Raw genomic sequence first — 25,150 nt, 5'->3', positions numbered from 1 at the left:
CTGTTTTTAAGGCAAAACACCAGTCAAAGATCCTTTATAGCAGCAGAAGTTTGTTTTTAAGGCAAACGACTAGTCAAAGATCCTTTATGGAAGGAGAACTCTGCTGTTTTTAAGGCAACAAACACTAGTCAAAGATCTTTTCTTACAGAAGACTCTTTGACATGCGATGTCAAAGATCCTCTAAACTAAAGAAGATCAGGAAACGAATCACATTTGATGTTTTGAGACATTTATTCAAAGCTCGTACATTTTTGATGTAGCACATCTAGTTTCCATGGCGACAGTACAAAAATACATTTGATATTTCTGCCTCATAAATATGATAAGTGACATACCATAATATTTGTCATATACAAGATCACGTCGGTAACCATGGGGACCGATCCTAATAAATACTACAAAGTCTCTCCATTTGCCAAAATAAAAGCTTGATAAAAATATGAATAAAAGCGGAATGTTCATGTGCTAAAAGAGAAGCTTTTATTTTGGCGGCGACATCCGGGAATGTTTGGTGGCGTCTGGTCTGTCAGGATTCCTACTTCCTGTTGGCGGCTTCCGAGAGTCTCTCGCGCTCTTATTTTGGCGGTCGGTGCTGGCAAATGGCAGCGAGGACGCAGGAAGTACCTTTAAGGACCGCCCACTGAGCGCTACTTCCTGGTCAGACGTACGACTCTTCGGCGAAGAAGAGCTGCTCCAAGTCGTCCAATGACGGCTGCCGAGTCTGCCACGCCCTCTTGGCCTGCGTGACGGCCAGCGCCACCTCCTGGCCGCGCCGCACGCCGCCCGACGCGTCCGAGGAGAAGTAGTCCCGCACGGCGCGGTCGGCGGAGGGCGACAGGCGGGAGCGCGACTCGGCGTGCTGAGGCTCGGCGTCAGACACTCTCACCGCGCCGTCCGGGGGCGGAGCTTTGCGGGAACGAGGTCTGTCCAAGGTGGCGCAGGGCTGGAGGGCGTCCATTTTGGCGGGCTCGGACGCGCGGCGTGGAAGCGTCTTGCTAAGTGGGCGCGCCTCGGTGGGCGGAGCCAGAGAGTGGGACTTGCGGCGCTTGAGGACCAACGTTGTGGCGTTTTGTCCGTAGAAGACCCCCGTCGGGGGCTGGGCGGCGTCGCCGGCCGCGAGGGGCGTGGCCTGGTCCTGAAGGAGCCTGAGCTCTCGGACCGTCAGAGTTCTCTCCGCCCCCCTGAAGAACGGCGAGGCGTGCCGCAGCTGCAGCAGCGCCTGCTGGTACGATGGCGGGCTGCTGGAGCGCCGCCGGCCGACCGCCCGGGCGCCCTCGTGGGCGTGTCCGTTGGCGGGCTGCTTCAGAGACAGGCGGCGGTCCTTCTTGAGCCAGGTGTTGGGGTGGGCGCCGTGGGAGGGTGGAGCAGTCTGGCCGGGCGGGGCCTCCCTCTGCAGCGGGGAGCATCCGGGTGACCTTTGGGTGGGGGCGGCGTAGTCCGTGGAGTACTGCGAGAAGGCGGAGTCCAGAGAGCTTAAGGAGGAGCCAGTGGGGGAGGTTGCCGGCGACGACAGACTGGAGCAGCTGGCGTGCAGTCGCAGAGGAGGCGGGGGCGCGTGTTTGCTTTTCCTCCGCCCGCTACCCGGGACTTTAGCTCCACCCTTTCCGTCTCTTTCCACGTTCAACTTCAGTCCCTTTAGACTTTTCTCCAGGAACTCCTCCTCCTCCTCCCCTTCCCCGTCTATGGCGGCGTCGTAGCTCGCCTTTCGTAGCGGCGCCTCCGCACGGATAACCGCCACGGTGGGCGGAACCGCGGCCAGCGCCGGCTCCGAGCTCCGGCGGGGCCTCCTCCCGGCACCCTGCGACGACAACGCCCCGTTGGCGTGGCGAGAGCGCGGCTGGCGGACGGCTGGGCTGAAGCGGCGCGGCCTGGACGGCGAGGGGAGCTCCGGCGGCGCGTCGCCCTCGGCGTCGTGGTCGCAGTCGCTCAGCGTGATGACGGAGTCACGGCTGCGGCTGTCGGGCGTGTCGCGGAGGGGAAGCTGCTCCCGGCACGGCGACTCGGGGTCGTCGTTCAGCTCGTTCTCCAGGCTGTCGTAGGACGAGTCGTTGGTCTGGAAGGACGACACGTCTGCGGGCACAAACACACCACAACCCTCACTAACTTCTCCCGAAGAGGCTCCGCCCCCTCCCAGCCTGAACACCAGCCCTCGTAGCGACAATGCCGCGGGTTGGCGCTCAATCAGCGACAAAACTTTTACTTTGAAAAGGTAGATAACATTATTAACTCGTGATTTTTAAGATTAAACATACTAAGTTAGCTAAGAAGCTAGCATAGAAACGTTAGCATGCTAATATAAGTGACGTTAGCATACTTCTAAGATGGCGCCAAGTGTCAAAAATCATGCTTTTCAGGTTCAAACATGCAAAATTTGCTAAAAAGCTAGCAAAATGTTAGCATGCTAACCTTAGCATGGCAATATAAGTGACGTTAACATACTTCCGAAATGGTGAAAAGTATCACAAATCATTATTTTTAGGACTAAACATACAAAATTAGCTAAAAAGCTAGCATAGAAAGGTTAGCATGCAAACATAAGAGATGTTAGCATATTTCTAAGATGGCGCCAAGTGTCCTAAATCCTGGTTTTCAGGTTGAAACATACAAAATTTGCTAAAAAGCTAGCAAAAACGTTAGCATGCTAATATAAACGACGTTAACATACTTCCGAAATGGTGAAAAGTATCAAAAATCATGATTTTTAGGATTAAACATACATTAGCTAAAAAGCTAGCATAAAAATGTTAGCATGCTAATATAAACGATTTTAGCGTACTTCTAAGGTGGCGCCAAGTGTCAAAAATCATGCTTTTCAGGTTTAAACATACAAAATTTGCCAAAAATCTAGCAAAATGTTAGCATGCTAACATTAGCATGGCAATATAAGTGACGTTAGCATACTTCTAAGATGGCGCCAAGTGTCAAAAATCCTGGTTTTCATGTTCAAACATGCAAAATTAGTTAAAAAGCTAGCATAAAAATGTTAGCATGCTAACATAAGAGATGTTAGCGTACTTCTAAGATGGCGCCAAGTGTCCTAAATCCTGCTTTTCAGGTTTAAACATACAAAATTTGCCAAAAAGCTAGCAAAATGTTAGCATGCTAACGTTAGCATGGCAATATAAGTGACGTTAACATACTTCCTGAATGGTGACAAGTATCACAAATCATGATTTTTAGGACTAAACATACAAAATTAGCTAAAAAGCTAGCATAGAAAGGTTAGCATGCAAACATAAGAGATGTTAGCATATTTCTAGGATGGCGCCAAGTGTCTTAAATCCTGGTTTTCAGGTTGAAACATACAAAATTAGCTAACAAGCTAGCAAAAACGTTAGCATGCCAATATAAACGACGTTAACATACTTCCGAAATGGTGAAAAGTATCAAAAATCATGATTTTTAGGATTAAACATACATTGGCTAAAAAGCTAGCATAAAAATGTTAGCATGCTAATACAAACGATTTTAGCGTACTTCCAAGATGGCGCCAAGTGTCCTAAATCCTGCTTTTCAGGTTGAAACATGCAAAATTAGCTAAAAAGCTAGCGAAAATGTTAGCATGCTAATATAAACTACGTTAGCATACTTCTAAGATGGCGCCAAGTGTCAAAAATCATGATTTTTAGGATGAAACTTACAAAATTAGCTAAACAGTTAGCATGCTAACAGAAGAGACAAACAGTAATAACTGACCAGAACCGTGCTCGCTGCTGCCGCCCTGCTGGCTGAAGGCTGCAAACAAGGAGGTGACGTCGTCGCCCAAAACCGCCGTGCAGTTCTGGATGAGGTAGCGGACCAGCTCGCACACCTGAGGGGGCGGAGTTTGAGACATGGTCAGTTGGTCGCCAACGTTAGCAGCTAGCAAGTCCAATAAAATGTCAAACATCGAGATTTAAAAAGACGACTTTTAGGTCGAATCTTTGGTAACCTAAAGTGTCATTTCTTTATTTACTCATTTAATAAACATACTAAATTAGCTAAAAAGCTAGCAAAAAAAAATGTTAGCATGCTAACATTAGCATGCTAAAATAAGTGACATTAGCATACTTCTAAGATGGCGCAGAGTGTTGAAACATACACAATTAGCTACAAAGCTAGCATGAAAATGTTAGCATACTTCTAAGATATCACACATGATATCACACACATTTAAACAAGCTGCAGGGCTGCTTGTATCACACATGATATCACACACAAGTAAACACGCTGCAGGGCTGCTGGTGTCGCACATGATATCACACACAAGTAAACACGCTGCAGGGCTGCTTGTATCGCACATGATATCACACACACAAGTAAACACACTGCAGGGCTGCTTGTGTCGCACGTGATATCACACACACAAGTAAACACGCTGCAGGGCTGCTTGTATCGCACATGATATCACACACAAGTAAACACGCTGCAGGGCTGCTTGTATCGCACATGATATCACACAAGTAAACATTCTGCAGGGCTGCTTGTATCGCACATTATATCACACACAAGTAAACACGCTGCAGGGCTGCTTGTGTCGCACATGATATCACACACAAGTAAACATGCTGCAAGACTGATTATATCGCACATGATATCACACACAAGTAAACATGCTGCAAGACTGATTATATCGCACATGATATCACACACAAGTAAACACGCTGCAGGACTGCTTGTATCACACATGATATCACACACACAAGTAAACACACTGCAGGACTGCTTGTATCGCACATGATATCACACAAGTAAACATTCTGCAGGGCTGCTTGTATCGCACATTATATCACACGCAAGTAAACACGCTGCAGGGCTGCTTGTATTGCACATGATATCACACACAAGTAAACACTCTTCAGGACTACTTGTATCACACATGATATCACACACAAGTAAACACGCTGCAAGGCTGCTTGTATCGCACATGATATCACACACAAGTAAACATGCTGCAAGACTGATTATATCGCACATGATATCACACACAAGTAAACACGCTGCAAGACTGATTATATCGCACATGATATCACACAAGTGAACACGCTGCCCGACTGATTGTATCGCACATGATATCACACACAAGTAAACACGCTGCAGGGCTGCTTGTATCGCACATGATATCACACACAAGTAAACACGCTGCAAGACTGATTATATCGCACATGATATCACACAAGTGAACACGCTGCCCGACTGATTGTATCGCACATGATATCACACACAAGTAAACACGCTGCAGGGCTGCTTGTATCGCATATGATATCACACACAAGTAAACACGCTGCAGGGCTGCTTGTATCGCACATGATATCACACACAAGTAAACAGGCTGCATGACTGCTTGTATCACACATGATATCACACACAAGTAAACACTCTTCAGGACTACTTGTATCACACATGATATCACACACAAGTAAACACTCTGCAGGACTGCTTGTATCACACATGATATCACACACAAGTAAACACTCTTCAGGACTGCTTGTATCACACATGATATCACACAAGTAAACATTCTGCAGGGCTGCTTGTATCGCACAATATATCACACACAAGTAAACATGCTGCAAAACTGATTATATCGCACATGATATCACACACAAGTAAACATGCTGCAAGACTGATTATATCGCACATTATATCACACACAAGTAAACACGCTGCAGGGCTGCTTGTATCGCACATGATATCACACACAAGTAAACACGCTGCACGACTGCTTGTATCACACATGATATCACACACAAGTAAACACTCTTCAGGACTACTTGTATCACACATGATATCACACACAAGTAAACACTCTGCAGGACTGCTTGTATCACACATGATATCACACACAAGTAAACACTCTTCAGGACTACTTGTATCACACATGATATCACACACAAATAAACACTCTGCAGACTGCTTGTATCACACATGATATCACACACAAGTAAACACCCTTCAGGACTGCTTGTATCGCACATGATATCACACACAAGTAAACACGCTGCAGGACTGCTTGTATCACACATGATATCACGCACAAGTAAACACGCTGCAGGGCTGCTGGTGTCGCACATGATATCACACACAAGTAAACACGCTGCAGGGCTGCTTGTATCGCACATGATATCACACACACAAGTAAACACACTGCAGGGCTGCTTGTGTCGCACGTGATATCACACACAAGTAAACACGCTGCAGGGCTGCTTGTATCGCACATGATATCACACAAGTAAACGTTCTGCAGGGCTGCTTGTATCGCACATTATATCACACACAAGTAAACACGCTGCAGGGCTGCTTGTATCGCATATGATATCACACACAAGTAAACACGCTGCAGGGCTGCTTGTGTCGCACATGATATCACACACAAGTAAACATGCGGCAAGACTGATTATATCGCACATGATATCACACACAAGTAAACATGCTGCAAGACTGATTATATCGCACATGATATCACACACAAGTAAACACGCTGCAGGACTGCTTGTATCACACATGATATCACACACACAAGTAAACACACTGCAGGACTGCTTGTATCGCACATGATATCACACAAGTAAACATTCTGCAGGGCTGCTTGTATCGCACATTATATCACACGCAAGTAAACACGCTGCAGGGCTGCTTGTATCGCACATGATATCACACACAAGTAAACACTCTTCAGGACTACTTGTATCACACATGATATCACACACAAGTAAACACGCTGCAAGGCTGCTTGTATCGCACATGATATCACACACAAGTAAACATGCTGCAAGACTGATTATATCGCACATGATATCACACACAAGTAAACACGCTGCAGGGCTGCTTGTATCGCACATGATATCACACACAAGTAAACACGCTGCAAGACTGATTATATCGCACATGATATCACACAAGTGAACACGCTGCCCGACTGATTGTATCGCACATGATATCACACACAAGTAAACACGCTGCAGGGCTGCTTGTATCGCATATGATATCACACACAAGTAAACACTCTGCAGGGCTGCTTGTATCGCACATGATATCACACACAAGTAAACACGCTGCACGACTGCTTGTATCACACATGATATCACACACAAGTAAACACTCTTCAGGACTACTTGTATCACACATGATATCACACACAAGTAAACACTCTGCAGGACTGCTTGTATCACACATGATATCACACACAAGTAAACACTCTTCAGGACTGCTTGTATCACACATGATATCACACAAGTAAACATTCTGCAGGGCTGCTTGTATCGCACAATATATCACACACAAGTAAACATGCTGCAAAACTGATTATATCGCACATGATATCACACACAAGTAAACATGCTGCAAGACTGATTATATCGCACATTATATCACACACAAGTAAACACGCTGCAGGGCTGCTTGTATCGCACATGATATCACACATAAGTAAACACGCTGCACGACTGCTTGTATCACACATGATATCACACACAAGTAAACACTCTTCAGGACTACTTGTATCACACATGATATCACACACAAGTAAACACTCTGCAGGACTGCTTGTATCACACATGATATCACACACAAGTAAACACTCTTCAGGACTACTTGTATCACACATGATATCACACACAAATAAACACTCTGCAGACTGCTTGTATCACACATGATATCACACACAAGTAAACACTCTTCAGGACTGCTTGTATCGCACATGATATCACACACAAGTAAACACGCTGCAGGACTGCTTGTATCACACATGATATCACGCACAAGTAAACTGGCTGCAGGGCTGCTTGTATCGCACATGATATCACACACAAGTAAACACGCTGCAGGACTGCTTGTATCACACATGATATCACGCACAAGTAAACACGCTGCAGGACTGCTTGTATCGCACATGATATCACGCAAGTAAACACGCTGCAGGACTGCTTGTATCGCACGTGATATCACATGTGTTACATGCAAGCATGTATCATCTACGCTGATATCATGGTCAGATCGGTATGGTCCTACTTCTAGTATCATAGTACACATTCAGGTCCTTCTAGAAGTTCTAAGTCCACAGTGGAGTCACACTCCTGTCTTATTTACAATCTTTGACCACTGGTATCGCACTGCAGCAGGTATCAGACCACATTCATGCACGTGTTGAAATGACCTTTATCGCCGTTATAAAGATCAAAGGCATCATTTGCCCGCCGGGTTGGAGAAATTGCAAGCCAGGTTGTGCACATGAAGCCTTCAGGGCCAGCCTAAGTGTAGGAAATGTGAGCGTGGATGACCTCACCTTCTTGGTGCCCTCCCCCTCCATCTCGGGCGTGGGGGCCCAAAGCATGCTGGGAGCGATGCAGACGGACAGGTTGAAGGCGTTCATCTGGTTGTCGCGGGCGTTGCCTTGGATACGGTGCAGCATCGCCATCACGTGGCGCAGCAGCAGCAGGTTCTCCTCGGGGAGGAGGCGGAGCAACCTGGCAGGTGGAGGAATGACACGCTAATGCTGGGTGTGCTAACGTTAGCATGCTCACACAATGGCAAAGAAAGAGTTAGCATGCTAACAGTTAGCATTTGTCAAGTACAAAGTTACATGACTGAGGTGTACAACGGCAAAATTGGCCCAAAAAATAAAGTTGGCACGTTAATGTTAGCATGCTAACCGTTAACATTTGTCAAGTACCAAGTTATATGAATCTATGGTGTACAGCGGCAAAAATGGCACAAAAAAAAGTTAGCATGCTAACAGTTAGCATTTGTCAAGTACAAAGTTACATGACTGAGGTGTACAGCGGCAACATTGGCCCAAAAAATAAAGTTAGCACGTTAATGTTAGCCTGCTAACAGTTAACATTTGTCAAGCACAAAGTTATATGAATCTGAGGTGTAAAAAAAAGTTAGCATGCTAGTGTCAGCATGCTAACAGTTGGCATATGCCAAGTACCAAGTTATTTGACTCTTTGGTAAACGGTTGCTAAAATTAGCACCAAAAAAAAGTTAGCATGCTGTTAACAGTTAGCATGTGTCATGTACCAAGTTATATGACTCCGAGGTGTACATGGCAAAATCGGCAACACAATTTAGCACGTTAATGTTAGCATGTTAACTGGTAGCATGCTAATGTTAGCATATGTCATGGTTATATGACTCCGAGGTGTGTGGCAGCAACATTGGCTGAAAAAGTTAGCATGCTAACGTTAGCACACTAACAGTTGGCATATGTCAAGTACCAAGGTAACTGACTCTGGGCTAAACGGTTGCAAAATTATCCCCCCAAAAAGTTAGCATGTGTCATGACTCTGAGGTGTACCATGGCAAAATTGCCAACAAAAGCTAGCAGGTTAATGTGAGCATGCTAATGTTAGCATGCTAATGCTAATGTTAGCATGCCTATGCTAATGTTACTGTTAATGTTAGCATGCTAATGCTCATGTTAGCATGCTAATGCTAATGTTAGCATGCTCATGATAATGTTAGCATGCTAATGCTAATGTTAGCATATGTCATGGTTACATGACACTGATATGAATCTGATGTGTATGCCAGCAAGATTGGCTAAAATAGTTAGCATGCTAACGCTAATGTTAATGCTAATGTTAGCATGCTAATGCTAATGTTAGCATGCTAATGCTAATGTTAGCATATGTCATGGTTACATGACACTGATATGAATCTGATGTGTATGCCAGCAAGATTGGCTAAAATAGTTAGCATGCTAATGCTAATGTTAATGCTAATGTTAGCATGCTAATGCTAATGTTAGCATGCTAATGCTAATGTTAGCATGCTAATGCTAATGTTAGCATATGTCATGGTTACATGACACTGATATGAATCTGATGTGTATGCCAGCAAGATTGGCTAAAATAGTTAGCATGCTAGGCTTGCGTGCTAACGATGCTACCTGTGTATTTGGCGGGTCATGTGATCACTCCCCTCCAAGTCCATGACGGCCGTCCACTGCTCACAGAGCTCGCCACACAGCAGGCTGCCCGGGATGCTCCGCAGGAAGTCCTGCGTCGAAAAACAAGACGTTGCCCCCGTGTGCTCCTTTCCAAAATAAAAGCCTCCCGAACGTCACCTTCAGCACGGCAGCCACCACAAACACGGACTGGCGCGCGATCTCGGGGTCGTCCGTCCCCGCGTCCAGTCGGTCGCGCAGCTCCCGGCAGGCTTTGGCCCCCGCCGAGCGCCTGAAGACCCCCCTGGTGTAGGGGCCCTCGGCCTGGAGGAAGACCAGCATGTCCTGGTGGGCAACAAGGGGGAGGTTAGGAGGCGAGGTGGACCCTCGGGGGGGCGCCGTGTGACCGGACGCTCACCAGGACCGGCTTGGGCAGCCCGCTGTCCGCCGAGCAGACGGAGCTGAGCGCTCGCCCGAAGAGGCGCCCCGAGGTGGGCGAGGGCGAGGGGGAGGTGGAGGTGGGGCTGAGGGGGGCCAGGGCGTCCAGCTGGGTGCTGGATCCTTTCCAGAAGGGCCAGTTGATTAGGGACCTTTTCCTCTTGAACGACTTGGGCTGAGCACCGTCTGCATGCAGGAAGAAAACCTTCATTTTACCCGACACATGAAACGTGACAAATTCACAGGTTACGAGTCTGTAACTTGACGTTATGAGTCTGTAACCGAACATTGCTAATCTGTAACTAGACGTTACAAGTCTGTAACCAGACTTTACAAGTCTGTAACCTGACGTTACGAGTCTGTAACCTGACGTTGCTAATCTGTAACTAGACGTTACAAGTCTGTAACCTGACGTTACGAGTCTGTAACCTGACGTTGCTAATCTGTAACTAGACGTTACAAGTCTGTAACTTGACGTTATGAGTCTGTAACCGGACATTGCTAATCTGTAACTAGACGTTACAAGTCTGTAACCTGACGTTACGAGTCTGTAACCGGACGTTGCGAGTCTGTAACCGGACATTGCTAGTCAGTAACTAGACGTTACGAGTCTGTAACCGGACGTTACGAGTCTGTAACCAGACTTTACGTGTCTGTAACCGGACGTTACGAGTCTGTAACCGGACGTTACGAGTCTGTAACCGGACATTGCTAGTCAGTAACTAGACGTTACGAGTCTGTAACCAGACGTTACGAGTCTGTAACTGGACATTGCTAGTCTGCAACTGGATGTTACTAGTCTGTAACCGGGATCTGCTAGTCTGTAACCAGACATTGCTAGTCTGTAACCTGACGTTACGAGTCTGTAACCTGACGTAACGAGTCTGTAACCGGACGTTACGAGTCTGTAACCGGACATTGCTAGTCAGTAACTAGATGTTACGAGTCTGTAACTGGACATTGCTAGTCTGTAACTGGATGTTACTAGTCTGTAACCGGGATCTGCTAGTCTGTAACCAGACATTGCTAGTCTGTAACTGGATGTTACTAGTCTGTAAGCGGACATTGCTAGTCTGTAACCGGGATCTGCTAGTCTGTAACCAGACATTGCTAGTCTGTAACTGGATGTTACTAGTCTGTAACCGAACATTGCTAGTCTGTAACCTGACGTTACGAGTCTGTAACCTGACGTTACGAGTCTGTAACCTGACGTTACGAGTCTGTAACTGGACGTTACTAGTGTGTAACCGGACGTGACGAGTCTGTAACCGGACTTTACTAGTCTGTAACTTGATGTTACTAGTCTCTAACCGGACATTGCCAGTCTGTAACCGGACATTGTTAGTCTCTAACCGGAAATTGCTAGTCTGTAACCGGACATTGCTAGTCTGTAACTGGTTGTTACTAGTCTGTAACCGGACATGACGAGTCTGTAACCTGACGTTATGAGTCTGTAACTGGATGTTATGAGTCTGTAACTGGACGTTACTAGTGTGTAACTGGATGTTACTAGTCTGTAACCGGACATTGCTAGTCTGTAACTGGTTGTTACTAGTCTGTAACCGGACATGACGAGTCTGTAACCTGACGTTATGAGTCTGTAACTGGATGTTATGAGTCTGTAACTGGACGTTACTAGTGTGTAACTGGATGTTACTAGCCTGTAACTGGACATTGCTAGTCTGTAACCGGATGTTACTAGTCTGTAACCGGACATTGCTAGTCTGTAACCGGATGTTACTAGTCTGTAACCGGACATTGCTAGTCTGTAACCGGACATTGCTAGTCTGTAACTGGTTGTTACTAGTCTGTAACCGGACATGACGAGTCTGTAACCTGACGTCTTGAGTCTGTAACTGGATGTTATGAGTCTGTAACTGGACGTTACTAGTGTGTAACTGGATGTTACTAGCCTGTAACTGGACATTGCTAGTCTGTAACCGGATGTTACTAGTCTGTAACCGGACATTGCTAGTCTGTAACCGGATGTTACTAGTCTGTAACCGGACATTGCTAGTCTGTAACCAGATGTTACTAGTCTGTCACCGGACATTGCTAGTCTGTAACCGGATGTTACTAGTCTGTAACCGGATGTTACTAGTCTGTAACCGGACATTGCTAGTCTGTAACCGGATGTTACTAGTCTGTAACCGGACATTGCTAGTCTGTAACCGGATGTTACTAGTCTGGATTGTTTTTGGTGATTTAACCCCCAATTCCAACCCTTGATGCTGAGTGCCAAGCAGGGAGGTAACGGCTCCCATTTTTTATAGTCTTTGGTATGACTCGGCCGGGGGTTTGAACTCACAACCTACCCATCTCCGGCCACTGGTCATCTTCTTCTGGTGGAGAGCACTAAATGGAAGGACAGTGAGGCAAATTGTCCAAAAGATGGCGCCATAGCCCAAAGAAGAACACACCTTCTCAGTGTATTTGTTTTAAACTGGGAATTAGCTGCGCCGTTTTATAAGCCGCAGGGTTCAAAGTGTGAGGAAATAGTAGCGGCGTATAGTCCAGAATTTACAGTACATGTCAACTGTTTCATTATTGGAAATATTGCATTTACTTTTGAGAATTGTATGACTGAAACCCCTGGGGGTCTACAAGACCTGGGGGTCTACAAGACCTGGGGGTCCTCGGGGACTTACAAGACTCACCTGTGAATGCAGCCGGACTTTGGCTGACCTTGCTGGGTCTGAGGATGAACTGGCACTGGGTGTCCGGGGGCAGGCACTGATCCAGGAGCAGGACCTCGGGACAGTCCGCGGGGCTGGCGGGGCTGGCGGGGCTGGCGGGGTCCCTCCCTCCCCCGCCGTCCCGCACGTGGCTCATCTTGATGCTGAAGGGGAACTCGTGTCCTGGGGGGGGAGTACAGTCATCATCATCATCATCATCATCATCATCATCATCATCATCATCATCTCTCACAAGACTAACTCCGTGTTTTCAATGAGTGAAAAGAACACACGACTCCACAAACATGTGACCGAAATACTGACAGCAGTCACACACTTCTACAGTAAACAGAGTATTGTGTACATTATGGGACCAAATATGACCAAATAGGACCAAATATGACACACTTCTACAGCAAACAGAGTATTGTGTTGTGGACTCTTTATCAGCCAGAACCACACGACATGAAGAAGACGGTGTTCTCACCGATGAGCGGGTATGGCGGCTCGTCCTTGCTGGAGCTGACCCACAGCCGGTGGTCCTTCACGCAGCCCTGCAGTCACAAACACTTTGATTTGACCTCATAAACACTTTGTAGACATCTTTACAAACCACACAATCTAGTGGTACGTCACGTACTAACCCCAACACCAGTCACCGTGGGTAAATGCTCAATAAAAAGAGAATACAACAAATCATTTTCAACTTATATTCAACTGAATAGACTGCAAAGACAACATATTGTCTGGATATATACTTTGTTGTTTTTTGCGCTTTACAGTGAATGTAAGGCTAGGCTAGGCTAGGCTAGGCTAGGCTAGGCTAGGCTAGGACAAGCACAACCGTGGCCCTCACCGAGATCCCCAGCTGCATCAGAGCGGTGCGGATGACGTCGGTGGTGGTGTCTGTGTTGTGGACTGCCAGAGTCTTGGCCTGAGTGGTGAGAGAAAGACCAGGGGTGTTACAGAAAGACCACAGGTGTTACAGAAAGACCACGGGTGTTACAGAAAGACCACGGGTGTTACAGAAAGACCACAGGTGTTACAGAAAGACCACAGGTGTTACAGAAAGACCACAGGTGTTACAGAAAGACCACAGGTGTTACAGAAAGACCACAGGTGTTACAGAAAGACCACGGGTGTTACAGAAAGACCACAGGTGTTACAGAAAGACCACGGGTGTTACAGAAAGACCACAGGTGTTACAGAAAGACCACGGGTGTTACAGAAAGACCACGGGTGTTACAGAAAGACCACGGGTGTTACAGAAAGACCACGGGTGTTACAGAAAGACCACAGGTGTTACAGAAAGACCACAGGTGTTACAGAAAGACCACAGGTGTTACAGAAAGACCACGGGTGTTACAAAAAGACCACAGGTGTTACAGAAAGACCACGGGTGTTACAGAAAGACCAGGGGTGTTACAGAAAGACCACAGGTGTTACAGAAAGACCACAGGTGTTACAGAAAGAGCACGGGTGTTACAGAAAGACCACAGGTGTTACAGAAAGACCACGGGTGTTACAGAAAGACCACGGGTGTTACAGAAAGACCACGGGTGTTACAGAAAGACCACGGGTGTTACAGAAAGACCACGGGTGTTACAGAAAGACCACGGGTGTTACAGAAAGACCACGGGTGTTACAGAAAGACCACAGGTGTTACAGAAAGACCACAGGTGTTACAGAAAGACCAGGGGTGTTACAGAAAGACCAGGGGTGTTACAGAAAGACCACGGGTGTTACAGAAAGACCACGGGTGTTACAGAAAGACCACAGGTGTTACAGAAAGACCACAGGTGTTACAGAAAGACCACAGGTGTTACAGAAAGACCAGGGGTGTTACAGAAAGACCAGGGGTGTTACAGAAAGACCACAGGTGTTACAGAAAGACCAGGGGTGTTACAGAAAGACCAGGGGTGTTACAGAAAGACCACAGGTGTTACAGAAAGACCACGGGTGTTACAGAAAGACCACGGGTGTTACAGAAAGACCACGGGTGTTACAGAAAGACCAGGGGTGTTACAGAAAGACCACGGGTGTTACAGAAAGACCACGGGTGTTACAGAAAGACCACGGGTGTTACAGAAAGAGCACGGGTGTAACGTGAGCAGAAGGATGAATTTCCCCACAACAAAGTGCGACAAAGGAGAATCTTACGTAAGCACAGTTTCCGATGTCCTTGGCAAATATCTTCAGCGGGACAGTCTTGGGGTCGTCACTCCGCTTTCCCTCGCTGATCCCACTGAGTGGCCAAACAGACGCCAGGTCACATTTTGCCCTACGCTTTGAGCCCTGCGTCTTATAAAAGGGCGCGGCTAATTTATGCATTTTCTTTCCCGCTGACGGACATAGAACAAAACAACAGGCAAAGACCCCTAAAAGGTGTGTTATTGTTTGTGCTACGGCGCCATCTTTTTGGACGACTTCGCTCACTCCTCCTGTTTGGACCGAGCTTTCAACAGGAAGTACAAGTGCAGTTCCGTCTTCTGGCCGTCCGTAGCGTTCCCACTCGTATGGTTTCTCCATTCATCGCTCCAAGCAACGTCTTGTAAGTTTTACAATAGAACTACAACTATTCTTACTTACTAAAGCGTCCCATGTGTGATGTCTGTCGGAGTGTTGTCATGCATATTTGTACACGCTATCGTCATGTAATGAAGCTCGTGTAATTAGCATTAGCCAATATGCTAATTATTAACTTACAATGGCATTCTTTTCGTGTTGTTTCACTCTCACAAACTCCTCAGTAAATTCACCAAAACGTCAGCGTGGAGTTATTGAGTCTGTTTAGCTGATTGGAGAGCTAGCTTGCGCAGCTAGTGGGTCCATGATCGTGACTTCTGTTTTGTTTGATCAGCCGTTTTACTGCCTTGTTACAGACACTGTTTGGAAACAATTAATGTGTAAAAAAGTCATTTATATATCTGCCACTTATAGTGTTATATTATATAGTATATAAATATGTAGTATTACCACCATGTTGATGTATTCACACATGTAATATTCTACATCAATCATTCATCTTTTCAAGTAAAACTAGCAGTCGTTATTAAAGCTTTCTGTTGTTTACTTTTTACAGCTTTCAGGCCCACAGTTTGCATCCGATCGGATCTGTTCAAGAATCAAAAAGTTTGGCTCACTTGGGACAATTATTTGTTGTCATTCCAAAATGCAAAAATTACCCAGAATTCCAGGTTTTCCCATAAAATTCTCCCCCTTTTTGGACAGCTTTCTTCTCCCACAGTTTTCATCTGATCAGAACCGTTGGAGAATCAAAACATTGGGCTCACTTGGGACACGGTAGCAATTATTTGTTGTCATTCCAAAATGCAAAAATTACCCAGAATTCCAGGTTTTCCCATAAAATTCTCCCCCTTTTTTGACTGCCTTCTTCTCCACCAGTTTTCATCCGATCGGAACCGTTCCAGAATCAAAACGTTGGGCTCAGTTGGGACACGGTAGCAATTATTTGTTGTCATTGCAAAATGCAAAAATTACCCAGAATTCCAGGTTTTCCCATAAAATTCTCCCCCTTTTTTGACGGCTTTCTTCTCCCACGGTTTTCATCGGATCGGAACCGTTCGAGAATCAAAACGTTGGGCTCACTTGGGACACGGTAGCAATTATTTTTTGTCATTCCAAAATGCAAAAATTACCCAGAATGCCCGGTTTTCCCATAAAATTCTCCCCCTTTTTTGACGGCTTTCTTCTTCCCCGGTTTTCATCGGATCGGATCCGTTCGAGAATCAAAACGTTTGGCTCAGTTGGGACACGGTAGCAATTATTTTTTGTCATTCCAAAATGCAAAAATTACCCAGAATTCCAGGTTTTCCCATAAAATTCTCCCCCTTTTTTGACGGCTTTCTTTTTCCCCGGTTTTCATCGGATCGGATCCGTTCGAGAATCAAAACGTTTGGCTCAGTTGGGACACGGTAGCAATTATTTTTTTGTCATTCCAAAATGCAAAAATTACCCAGAATTCCAGGTTTTCCCATAAAATTCTGCCCCTTTTTTGACGGCTTTCTTCTCCCACGGTTTTCATCCGATCGGAACCGTTCCAGAATCAAAACGTTGGGCTCAGTTGGGACACGGTAGCAATTATTTGTTCTCTTTCCAAAACGTACAGATTACCCAGAATTCCAGGTTTTCCAAAACAATTCGCCCCTTTTTGACGGCCTTCTTCTACCCCCGGTTTTCATCGAATTGGAACCGTTCATGTATCAAAAAGTTTGGCTCAGTTGGGACACGGTAGCAATTATTTTTTGTCATTCCAAAATGCAAAAATTACCCAGAATTCCAGGTTTTCCCATAAAATTCTCCCCCTTTTTTGACGGCCTTCTTCTACCCCCGTTTTTCATCGGATCGGAACAGTTCAGGAATCAAAACGTTGGGCTCAGTTGGGACACGGTAGCAATTATTTGTTCTCTTTCCAAAACGTACAGATTACCCAGAATTCCAGGTTTTCCCATAAAATTCTCCCCCTTTTTTGACGGCTTTCTTCTTCCCCAGTTTTCATCGGATCGGAACCGTTCCAGAATCAAAACATTGGGCTCACTTGGGACACGGTAGCAATTATTTGTTGTCATTCCAAAATGCAAAAATTACCCAGAATTCCAGGTTTTCCCATAAAATTCTCCCCCTTTTTTTACGGCTTTCTTCTCCCCCAGTTTTCATCGGATCAGAACCGTTGGAGGATAAAAAGGTAAAGCCAGGGGAGCTCTTGTTTACCTCTGGATGAGCGCCAGCCACGTCTCCTTGTCCTCCTCCGAGCTGGAGGAGGAGAGAGGAGGTTAAAAAGGTGGGAAAAGACAACAAACTGAGGGTTGGTGTCGTGTCACGTCTGTCTGCTCGTTAGCGCTAATTGTCCACATTGAGGCGGGACAGGAACATTCCGGGTGCTCACCTGAAGGTGGCCACGCAGTTGCAGGTTGGCCAGCCCATGACGAAGCTCCTCTCTGGGCTGGTGCTGCCCTCGCACACCTCCTCCATGCAGCCGGCCGTCCACATCTCACACACTCGCACCTGCGCCTTGGCCTTGAAGTGAGCGGGAGACCTGCAGGGGGGTAGCATGCTAAGGTTAGCATGCTAGCTTTTGAACTAGTTTGTATCTTTTAACCTAGAAACCAAGGTTACTTATGCTTGGCGACATCTTGGAAATAACGTATTATATATCAGCATGCTAACTTCAACATACTAAAGTTTTATGCTAGCTTTTCAGCTAATGTATGTTTACAGCTAAAAGTTGTGCATTTCAATAGTCAGCGCAATCATAGGACAAACGCTAGCTTGTCCTATGTCATCATGCGTTAACCTTAGCATGCTAATACGATAGACATTAGCGTACTTCTAAGGTGGCGCTAAGTGTCCAAATCCATGTTTTTGAGGTCTAAACTTACAAAATGAGCTAATAAGCTATCATAAAACATTAGCATGCTAATACAAGAGACGTTAGCATACTTCTAAGGTGGCGCCAAGTGTCCAAATCCATGATTTTGAGGTCTAAACTTACAAAATGAGCTAATAAGCTATCATAAAACATTAGCATGCTAATACAAGAGACGTTAGCATACTTCTAAGGTGGCGCCAAGTGTCCAAATCCATGATTTTGAGGTCTAAACTTACAAAATGAGCTAATAAGCTATCATAAAACATTAGCATGCTAATATAAGGGACGTTAGCGTACTTCTAAGGTGGTGCTAAGTGTCCAAATCCATGATTTTGAGGTCTAAACTTACAAAATTAGCTATAAAGCTATCATAAAACATTAGCATGCTAATATAAGGGACGTTAGCATACTTCTAAGGTGGCGCCAAGTGTCCAAATCCATGATTTTGAGGTTTAAACTTACAAAATGATCTAAAAAGCTAGCTTAAAACATTAGCATGGTAATATAAGGGGCGTTAGCATACTTCTAAGGTGGCGCCAAGTGTCCAAACCCATGATTCTGAGGTCTAAACTTACAAAATGAGCTAATAAGCTATCATAAAACATTAGCATGCTAATACAAGGGACGTTAGCATACTTCTAAGGTGGCGCCAAGTGTCCAAATCCATGATTTTGAGGTCTAAACTTACAAAATGAGCTATAAAGCTATCATAAAACATTAGCATGCTAATACAAGAGACGTTGGCGCCACCTTAGAAGTATGCTAACGTCTCTTGTATTAGCATGCTAATGTTTTATGATAGCTTATTAGCTCATTTTGTAAGTTTAGACCTCAAAATCATGGATTTGGACACTTGGCGCCACCTTAGAATTATGCTAACGTCTCTTGTATTAGCATGCTAATGTTTTATGATAGCTTATTAGCTCATTTTGTAAGTTTAGACCTCAAAACATTAGCATGCTAATACAAGAGACGTTAGCATACTTCTAAGGTGGCGCCAAGTGTCCAAATCCATGATTTTGAGATTTAAACGTACAAAATGATCTACAAAGCTAGCTTAAAACATTAGCATGGTAATATAATGGACTTTAGCATACTTCTAAGGTGTCCAAATCCATGATTTTGAGGTCTAAACTTACAAAATGAGCTAATAAGCTTGTTTTATGCTATCTTATTAGCTCATTTTGTAGGTTTAGACCTCAATGTTGAGTCTAAATGTTGTAAGTTTAGACTCAATGTTCTTAGAACATTGAGTCATTCTACCCAGGAGTCTATTTTGACTCCACAACTCGGAGGAAGTCTGAGGTTCTGCAGATGAACGAAGGCAGCAACCTTAGGGCTGAGCAGCGAGTAAAAGCTCCAAATGGAAAGTAGAAGTGTGGAAGCGAGTCTGAGTGTATTTATGGCCACCTGGTCCAGGAAGACAGCTAATGAATGGCGGCGCTATCTTCCCCTTCCTAAAACAGTGCCTTCCTAAACAGTGCCTTCGGTTAGAGCCACCAGGAGGAGTGTGATTACAGAGGAAGGACGACCCCAGGCACGCATGCGGTTTCTATTTCGGTGCCTGGGACTCTCTGAGAGGCCGGGCGGGAGCCCCAGACTTTGATCCCGGCCAGGCTCGGTATGGATTTAATTGGCTGGAAAATAATGACATGTTGGGGAAAAGACGAGGGAGAAGTGGCGGCAACGCGAGACGAGGAACACGAGGGGAGGAGGAGGGAGTTTTCACGGGGAGGAGAGGAGGGCGAGGGAAGGCGGGTGGTGACGCAAGGCCGAGGAAGGCGGGTGGAGTTTAAGGACAAGACGAGGGAGGCGGGATGTCGGGGAGGAGAGTTGAAGGAAGAGGTGAGGAAGGAAACATGGAAGGATGGAAGGTCAAACGTATGCAGTCGTAGTGAGGAGGAAGGTACGTATGTAAGGTGGTAGTGAAGGAAGTAGGTAGTAAGGAAAGGTGGCAGTGAAGTAGGTAGTAAGGTAAGGTGGCAGTAAAGTAGGTAGTAAGGCAAGGTGGCAGTGAAGTAAGTAGGTAGTAAGGTAAGGTCCTAGTGAAGTAAGTAGGTAGTAAGGTAAGGTGGCAGTAAAGTAGGTAGTAAGGCAAGGTGGCAGTGAAGGAAGTAGGTAGTAAGGTAAGGTGGCAGTGAAGGAAGTAGGTAGTAAGGCAAGGTGGCAGTGAAGTAGGTAGTAAGGTAAGGTCGTAGTGAAGTAAGTAGGTAGTAAGGTAAGGTCGTAGTGAAGTAAGTAGGTAGTAAGGTAAGGTGGCAGTGAAGTAAGTAGGTAGTAAGGTAAGGTGGCAGTGAAGTAAGTAGGTAGTAAGGTAAGGTCGTAGTGAAGTAAGTAGGTAGTAAGGTAAGGTCGTAGTGAAGTAAGTAGGTAGTAAGGTAAGGTGGCAGTGAAGTAAGTAGGTAGTAAGGCAAGGTGGCAGTGAAGTAAGTAGGTAGTAAGGTAAGGTCGTAGTGAAGTAAGTAGGTAGTAAGGTAAGGTGGCAGTGAAGTAGGTAGTAAGGTAAGGTCGTAGTGAAGTAAGTAGGTAGTAAGGTAAGGGAGTAGTGAAGGAAAAAGGTAGTAAGATACGGCAGTAGTTAAGGATAAGGTAGTAAGGTAATATCGTAGAGAAGGAAAGAGGTAGTAAGGTAGTAGTGAAGGACGTAGGTAGTAAGGTAAGGTGGCAGTGAAGGAAAAAGGTAGTAAGATACGGCAGTAGTTAAGGATAAGGTACTAAGGTAAGCTTGTAATGAAGGAAAAAGGTAGTAAGGGAGTCGTGAAGAAAGTAGGTATTAAGGTACGGTGGTAGTGAAGTAAGTAGGTAGTAGTGAAGGAAGTCAGGTGGCAGTGAAGGCAGTAAGGTGGTAGTGAAGGAAGTCAGGTGGTAGTGAAGGGAAGTAAGGTGGTAGTGAAGGGAAGTAAGGCGGTAGTGAAGGAAGTAAGGTGGTAGTGAAAGGTGGTAGTGAAAGGTGGTAGTGAAGGCAGTAAAGTGGTAGTGAAGGCAGTAAAGTGGTAGTGAAGGCAGTAAGGTGGTAGCGAAGGCAGTAAGGTGGTAGCGAAGGCCGTAAGGTGGTAGTAAAGGCCGTAAGGTTGTAGTAAATGCGGTAAGGTGGTAGTGAAAGAAGTAAGGTGATAGTGAAGGGAAGTAAGGTGGTAGTAAAGGCCGTAAGGTGGTAGTAAAGGCCGTAAGGTTGTAGTAAAGGCGGTAAGGTGGTAGTGAAAGAAGTAAGGTGATAGTGAAGGGAAGTAAGGTGGTAGTGAAGGGAAGTAAGGCGGTAGTGAAGGAAGTAAGGTGGTAGTGAAAGGTGGTAGTGAAGGCAGTAAGGTGGTAGTGAAAGGTGGTAGTGAAGGCAGTAAGGTGATAGTGAAGGAAGTAAGGTGGTAGTAAAGGCCGTAAGGTGGTAGTAAAGGCCGTAAGGTTGTAGTAAAGGCGGTAAGGTGGTAGTGAAAGAAGTAAGGTGATAGTGAAGGGAAGTAAGGTGGTAGTGAAGGGAAGTAAGGCGGTAGTGAAGGAAGTAAGGTGGTAGTGAAAGGTGGTAGTGAAGGCAGTAAGGTGGTAGTGAAAGGTGGTAGTGAAGGCAGTAAGGTGGTAGTGAAAGGTGGTAGTGAAGGCAGTAAAGTGGTAGTGAAGGAAGTAAAGTGGTAGTGAAGGCAGTAAGGTGGTAGTGAAGGCAGTAAGGTGGTAGCAAAGGCCGTAAGGTGGTAGTAAAGGCCGTAAGGTTGTAGTAAAGGTGGTAAGGGGGTAGTAAAGGCGGTAAGGTGGTAGTGAAAGAAGTAAGGTGATAGTGAAGGAAGTAAGGTGTTAGTGAAGGCAATAAGGTGGTAGTGAAGGCAATAAGGTGGTAGTGAAGGAAGTAAGGTGGTAGTGAAGGCAATAAGGTGGTAGTGAAGGAAGTAAGGTGGTAGTGAAGGAAGTAAGGTGATAGTGAAGGAAGTAAGGTGTTAGTGAAGGCAATAAGGTGGTAGTGAAGGAAGTAAGGTGGTAGTGAAGGAACTGACTTGGCCTTGGTGACCAGGAGGACATCACTGAAGAGGAAGAGGTGTCTGTCCTGAGTCTGGAGGCCGGTCTTCAGTTGGGTCTGGACGTGACCCAGGAAGACTCTGGCAGGACAGTCAGACAGGAAGGTCTGGACCAAGGCGCAGGACTCTGGACTGAGTGGCGTCAGGCAGATGTCTCTGGGAGGAGCAGAAACCACAGAATGAGACATGAAAGCCACAAGTGGTCAGGAAGGCTACATTTACTTCATTTACTTCAGACATTTGATATATTTGATCATCATTTATTTATTTCATATATTTTTATTATATTTAATTAATTAGATATATTTTATTATATTTAATTAATTTGATATATTTTATTATATTTAATATATTTTAACCATTTTAATAGTAGATATATTGATATATTTTTTATTTGATATACTTTATTATATTTAATATATTTTAATATAGTTAATATATTTGATATATTTGTATTTGATATACTTTAATATATTTTAATAGTTAATATAGTTGATATATTTATTATAGTTAACTTATTTTTCATTTGCACGATTTTAATATATTTTATTATCCATCCATCCATCCATCCATTTTCTACCGCTTGTCCCTTTTGGGGTTGCGGGGGGTGCTGGAGCCTATCTCAGTTAATATATTTGATATATTTTTATTTGATATATTTTAATACAGTTAATATATTTGATATAGTTTTTATTTCATATATTTTAATATATTTGATATATTTTACTATAGTTAATGTATTTGATGTATATTTTCTATTTGACATATTTTAATATATTTAAGATATTTTAATATAGTTAATATTTTTATTTTATGTATTTATTTATTTTATTTTAATATATTTAAGATATTTTAATATATTTAAGATATTTTATTATAGTTAATTTATTTGATATATTTTATTATTTTTAATATATTTGAATATTGTTAAAATATATGATATATTTTTTATTGGATATACTTTAATATATTTTAATAGTTAATATATTTGATATATGTTATTATAGTTAATTTATTTTTCATTTGCACTATTTTAATACATTTTAATATAGTTAATATATGTGATATATTTTGTATTTGTTCTATTTTAATATAGTTAATATTTTTGATGTATATATATATTTTTTAATTTGATCTATTTTAATATATTGAAGATATTTTATTATAGTTAAAATATTTGATTTTTTTTTTAATTTGATCTACTTTAATATTTTTAAATTTGGTTAACATATTTTAATATAGTTAATATATTAGATGTATTTTAATATACTTAATTTATTTTTATTTAATATATATTTAATATATTTGATATATTATTTTATTTGATATATTTTAATACATTTAAATATGGTTAAGATATTTTAATTTAGTTAATATATTCGATATATTTTTATTTTAGATTTTTATTATATTTTATATAATTTAATATATTTAATATGGTTAACATATTTTAATATAGTTAATATATTCTATATTTTAATATAGTTAATATATTTGATGTACTCTAATATATTTGATATATTTTTATATATTTGATCTATTCTTGAATATTAAATATATTCTTAATTTTTTTAATATATATTTGATATAGTTAATATATTTGATGTATTAGGTGTAATTGATATATTTGATATCTATTTGTTATTTAAAAATATATCAAATATTTAAAAAACAACATTTGATGTAAATTACATTTATTTGATATACTGTATTTATGTTTTATATTTTGATATAATTGAAATATTTGTATATATAGTATTTGATATATTAGTCTTTATGGAAACTTTACATTCATCAATAAAAAATGATTTTTAGCCAAAATTATTTTTGTGTCTTTTCCTGCCGGAACTTTCTTCCAATATGTTTCATCTTTGATCTTTGATCTTTCTTGTCAACTGAAACTTCTGTGACCTCCTAAGTGAAATTAAATGTGTTATCATCTACAGTATAATCATATATTACATTTATAAGTAAGTTGAATGATGCGGACACATTTGTTACTTTCTAATATGCCTTGGAGAGTGTAAGTAATATGTAACTATAATGATGTCATACTTGTTTATATTGACTAATGTCACCTTTTATTGTTCAATGATTATTTTATTAATGATTATTAGTCTAGCTTGTGTGTTATTGTGTGCTTAGCTGTTGTGTAACTGCTCGCTCCTAGTAGCCTGTAGCCTAGCATGTTTACCTTTTGTTAATTACTTTAGTTTTGCACAAGTAAACAGTCCGCTTGTATCACACATGATATCACACACAAGTAAACACACTGCAGGACTGCTTGTATCGCACATGATATCACACACAAGTAAACACACTGCAGGTCTGCTTGTATCGCACATGATATCACACACAAGTAAACATGCTGCAGGACTGCTTGTATCGCACGTGATATCACACACAAGTAAACACGCTGCAGGTCTGCTTGTATCGCACATGATATCACACGCTGCAGGTCTGCTTGTATCGCACATGATATCACACGCAAGTAAACACGCTGCAGGACTGCTGGTATTGCACATGATATCACACACAAGTAAACACGCTGCAGGTCTGCTTGTATCGCACATGATATCACATGCAAGTAAACACGCTGCAGGTCTGCTGGTATCGCACATGATATCACATACAAGTAAACACGCTGCAGGACTTCTCGTATCGCACATGATATCACACACACAAGTAAACACACTGCAGGATTGCTTGTATCGCACGTGATATCACACACAAGTAAACACACTGCAGGTCTGTTTGTATCGCACATGATATCACACAC

The 25,150-nt window shown here is 43.4% G+C and overlaps 1 protein-coding gene across 1 annotated transcript in view; it reads right to left on the bottom strand.

Annotated features, from left to right (window-relative positions):
* Window positions 1-244: 244 nt before the first annotated feature.
* The window catches only part of LOC133663156 (rho GTPase-activating protein 20-like), a 35,730-nt gene continuing 10,824 nt past the window's right edge, over window positions 245-25,150 (bottom strand). Inside the window, exons 2-14 of the mRNA XM_062067417.1 lie at window positions 22,351-22,527; window positions 17,888-18,037; window positions 17,713-17,754; window positions 15,142-15,226; window positions 13,838-13,915; window positions 13,469-13,535; window positions 12,964-13,164; window positions 10,287-10,492; window positions 10,049-10,213; window positions 9,872-9,981; window positions 8,264-8,444; window positions 3,697-3,811; window positions 245-2,070 (exon numbers count right to left, since the gene is read on the bottom strand). Coding sequence (XP_061923401.1) covers window positions 659-2,070; window positions 3,697-3,811; window positions 8,264-8,444; window positions 9,872-9,981; window positions 10,049-10,213; window positions 10,287-10,492; window positions 12,964-13,164; window positions 13,469-13,535; window positions 13,838-13,915; window positions 15,142-15,226; window positions 17,713-17,754; window positions 17,888-18,037; window positions 22,351-22,527 — 2,989 coding nt within the window. The 3' untranslated portion in view covers window positions 245-658. The remainder of the gene's footprint in view (window positions 2,071-3,696; window positions 3,812-8,263; window positions 8,445-9,871; window positions 9,982-10,048; window positions 10,214-10,286; window positions 10,493-12,963; window positions 13,165-13,468; window positions 13,536-13,837; window positions 13,916-15,141; window positions 15,227-17,712; window positions 17,755-17,887; window positions 18,038-22,350; window positions 22,528-25,150) is intronic.

This window comes from Entelurus aequoreus, linkage group LG13 (genome assembly GCF_033978785.1).
Source record: "Entelurus aequoreus isolate RoL-2023_Sb linkage group LG13, RoL_Eaeq_v1.1, whole genome shotgun sequence".
Classification (NCBI taxonomy): Eukaryota; Metazoa; Chordata; class Actinopteri; order Syngnathiformes; family Syngnathidae; genus Entelurus; species Entelurus aequoreus.
This window is presented reverse-complemented; position numbering and strand designations above follow the sequence as displayed.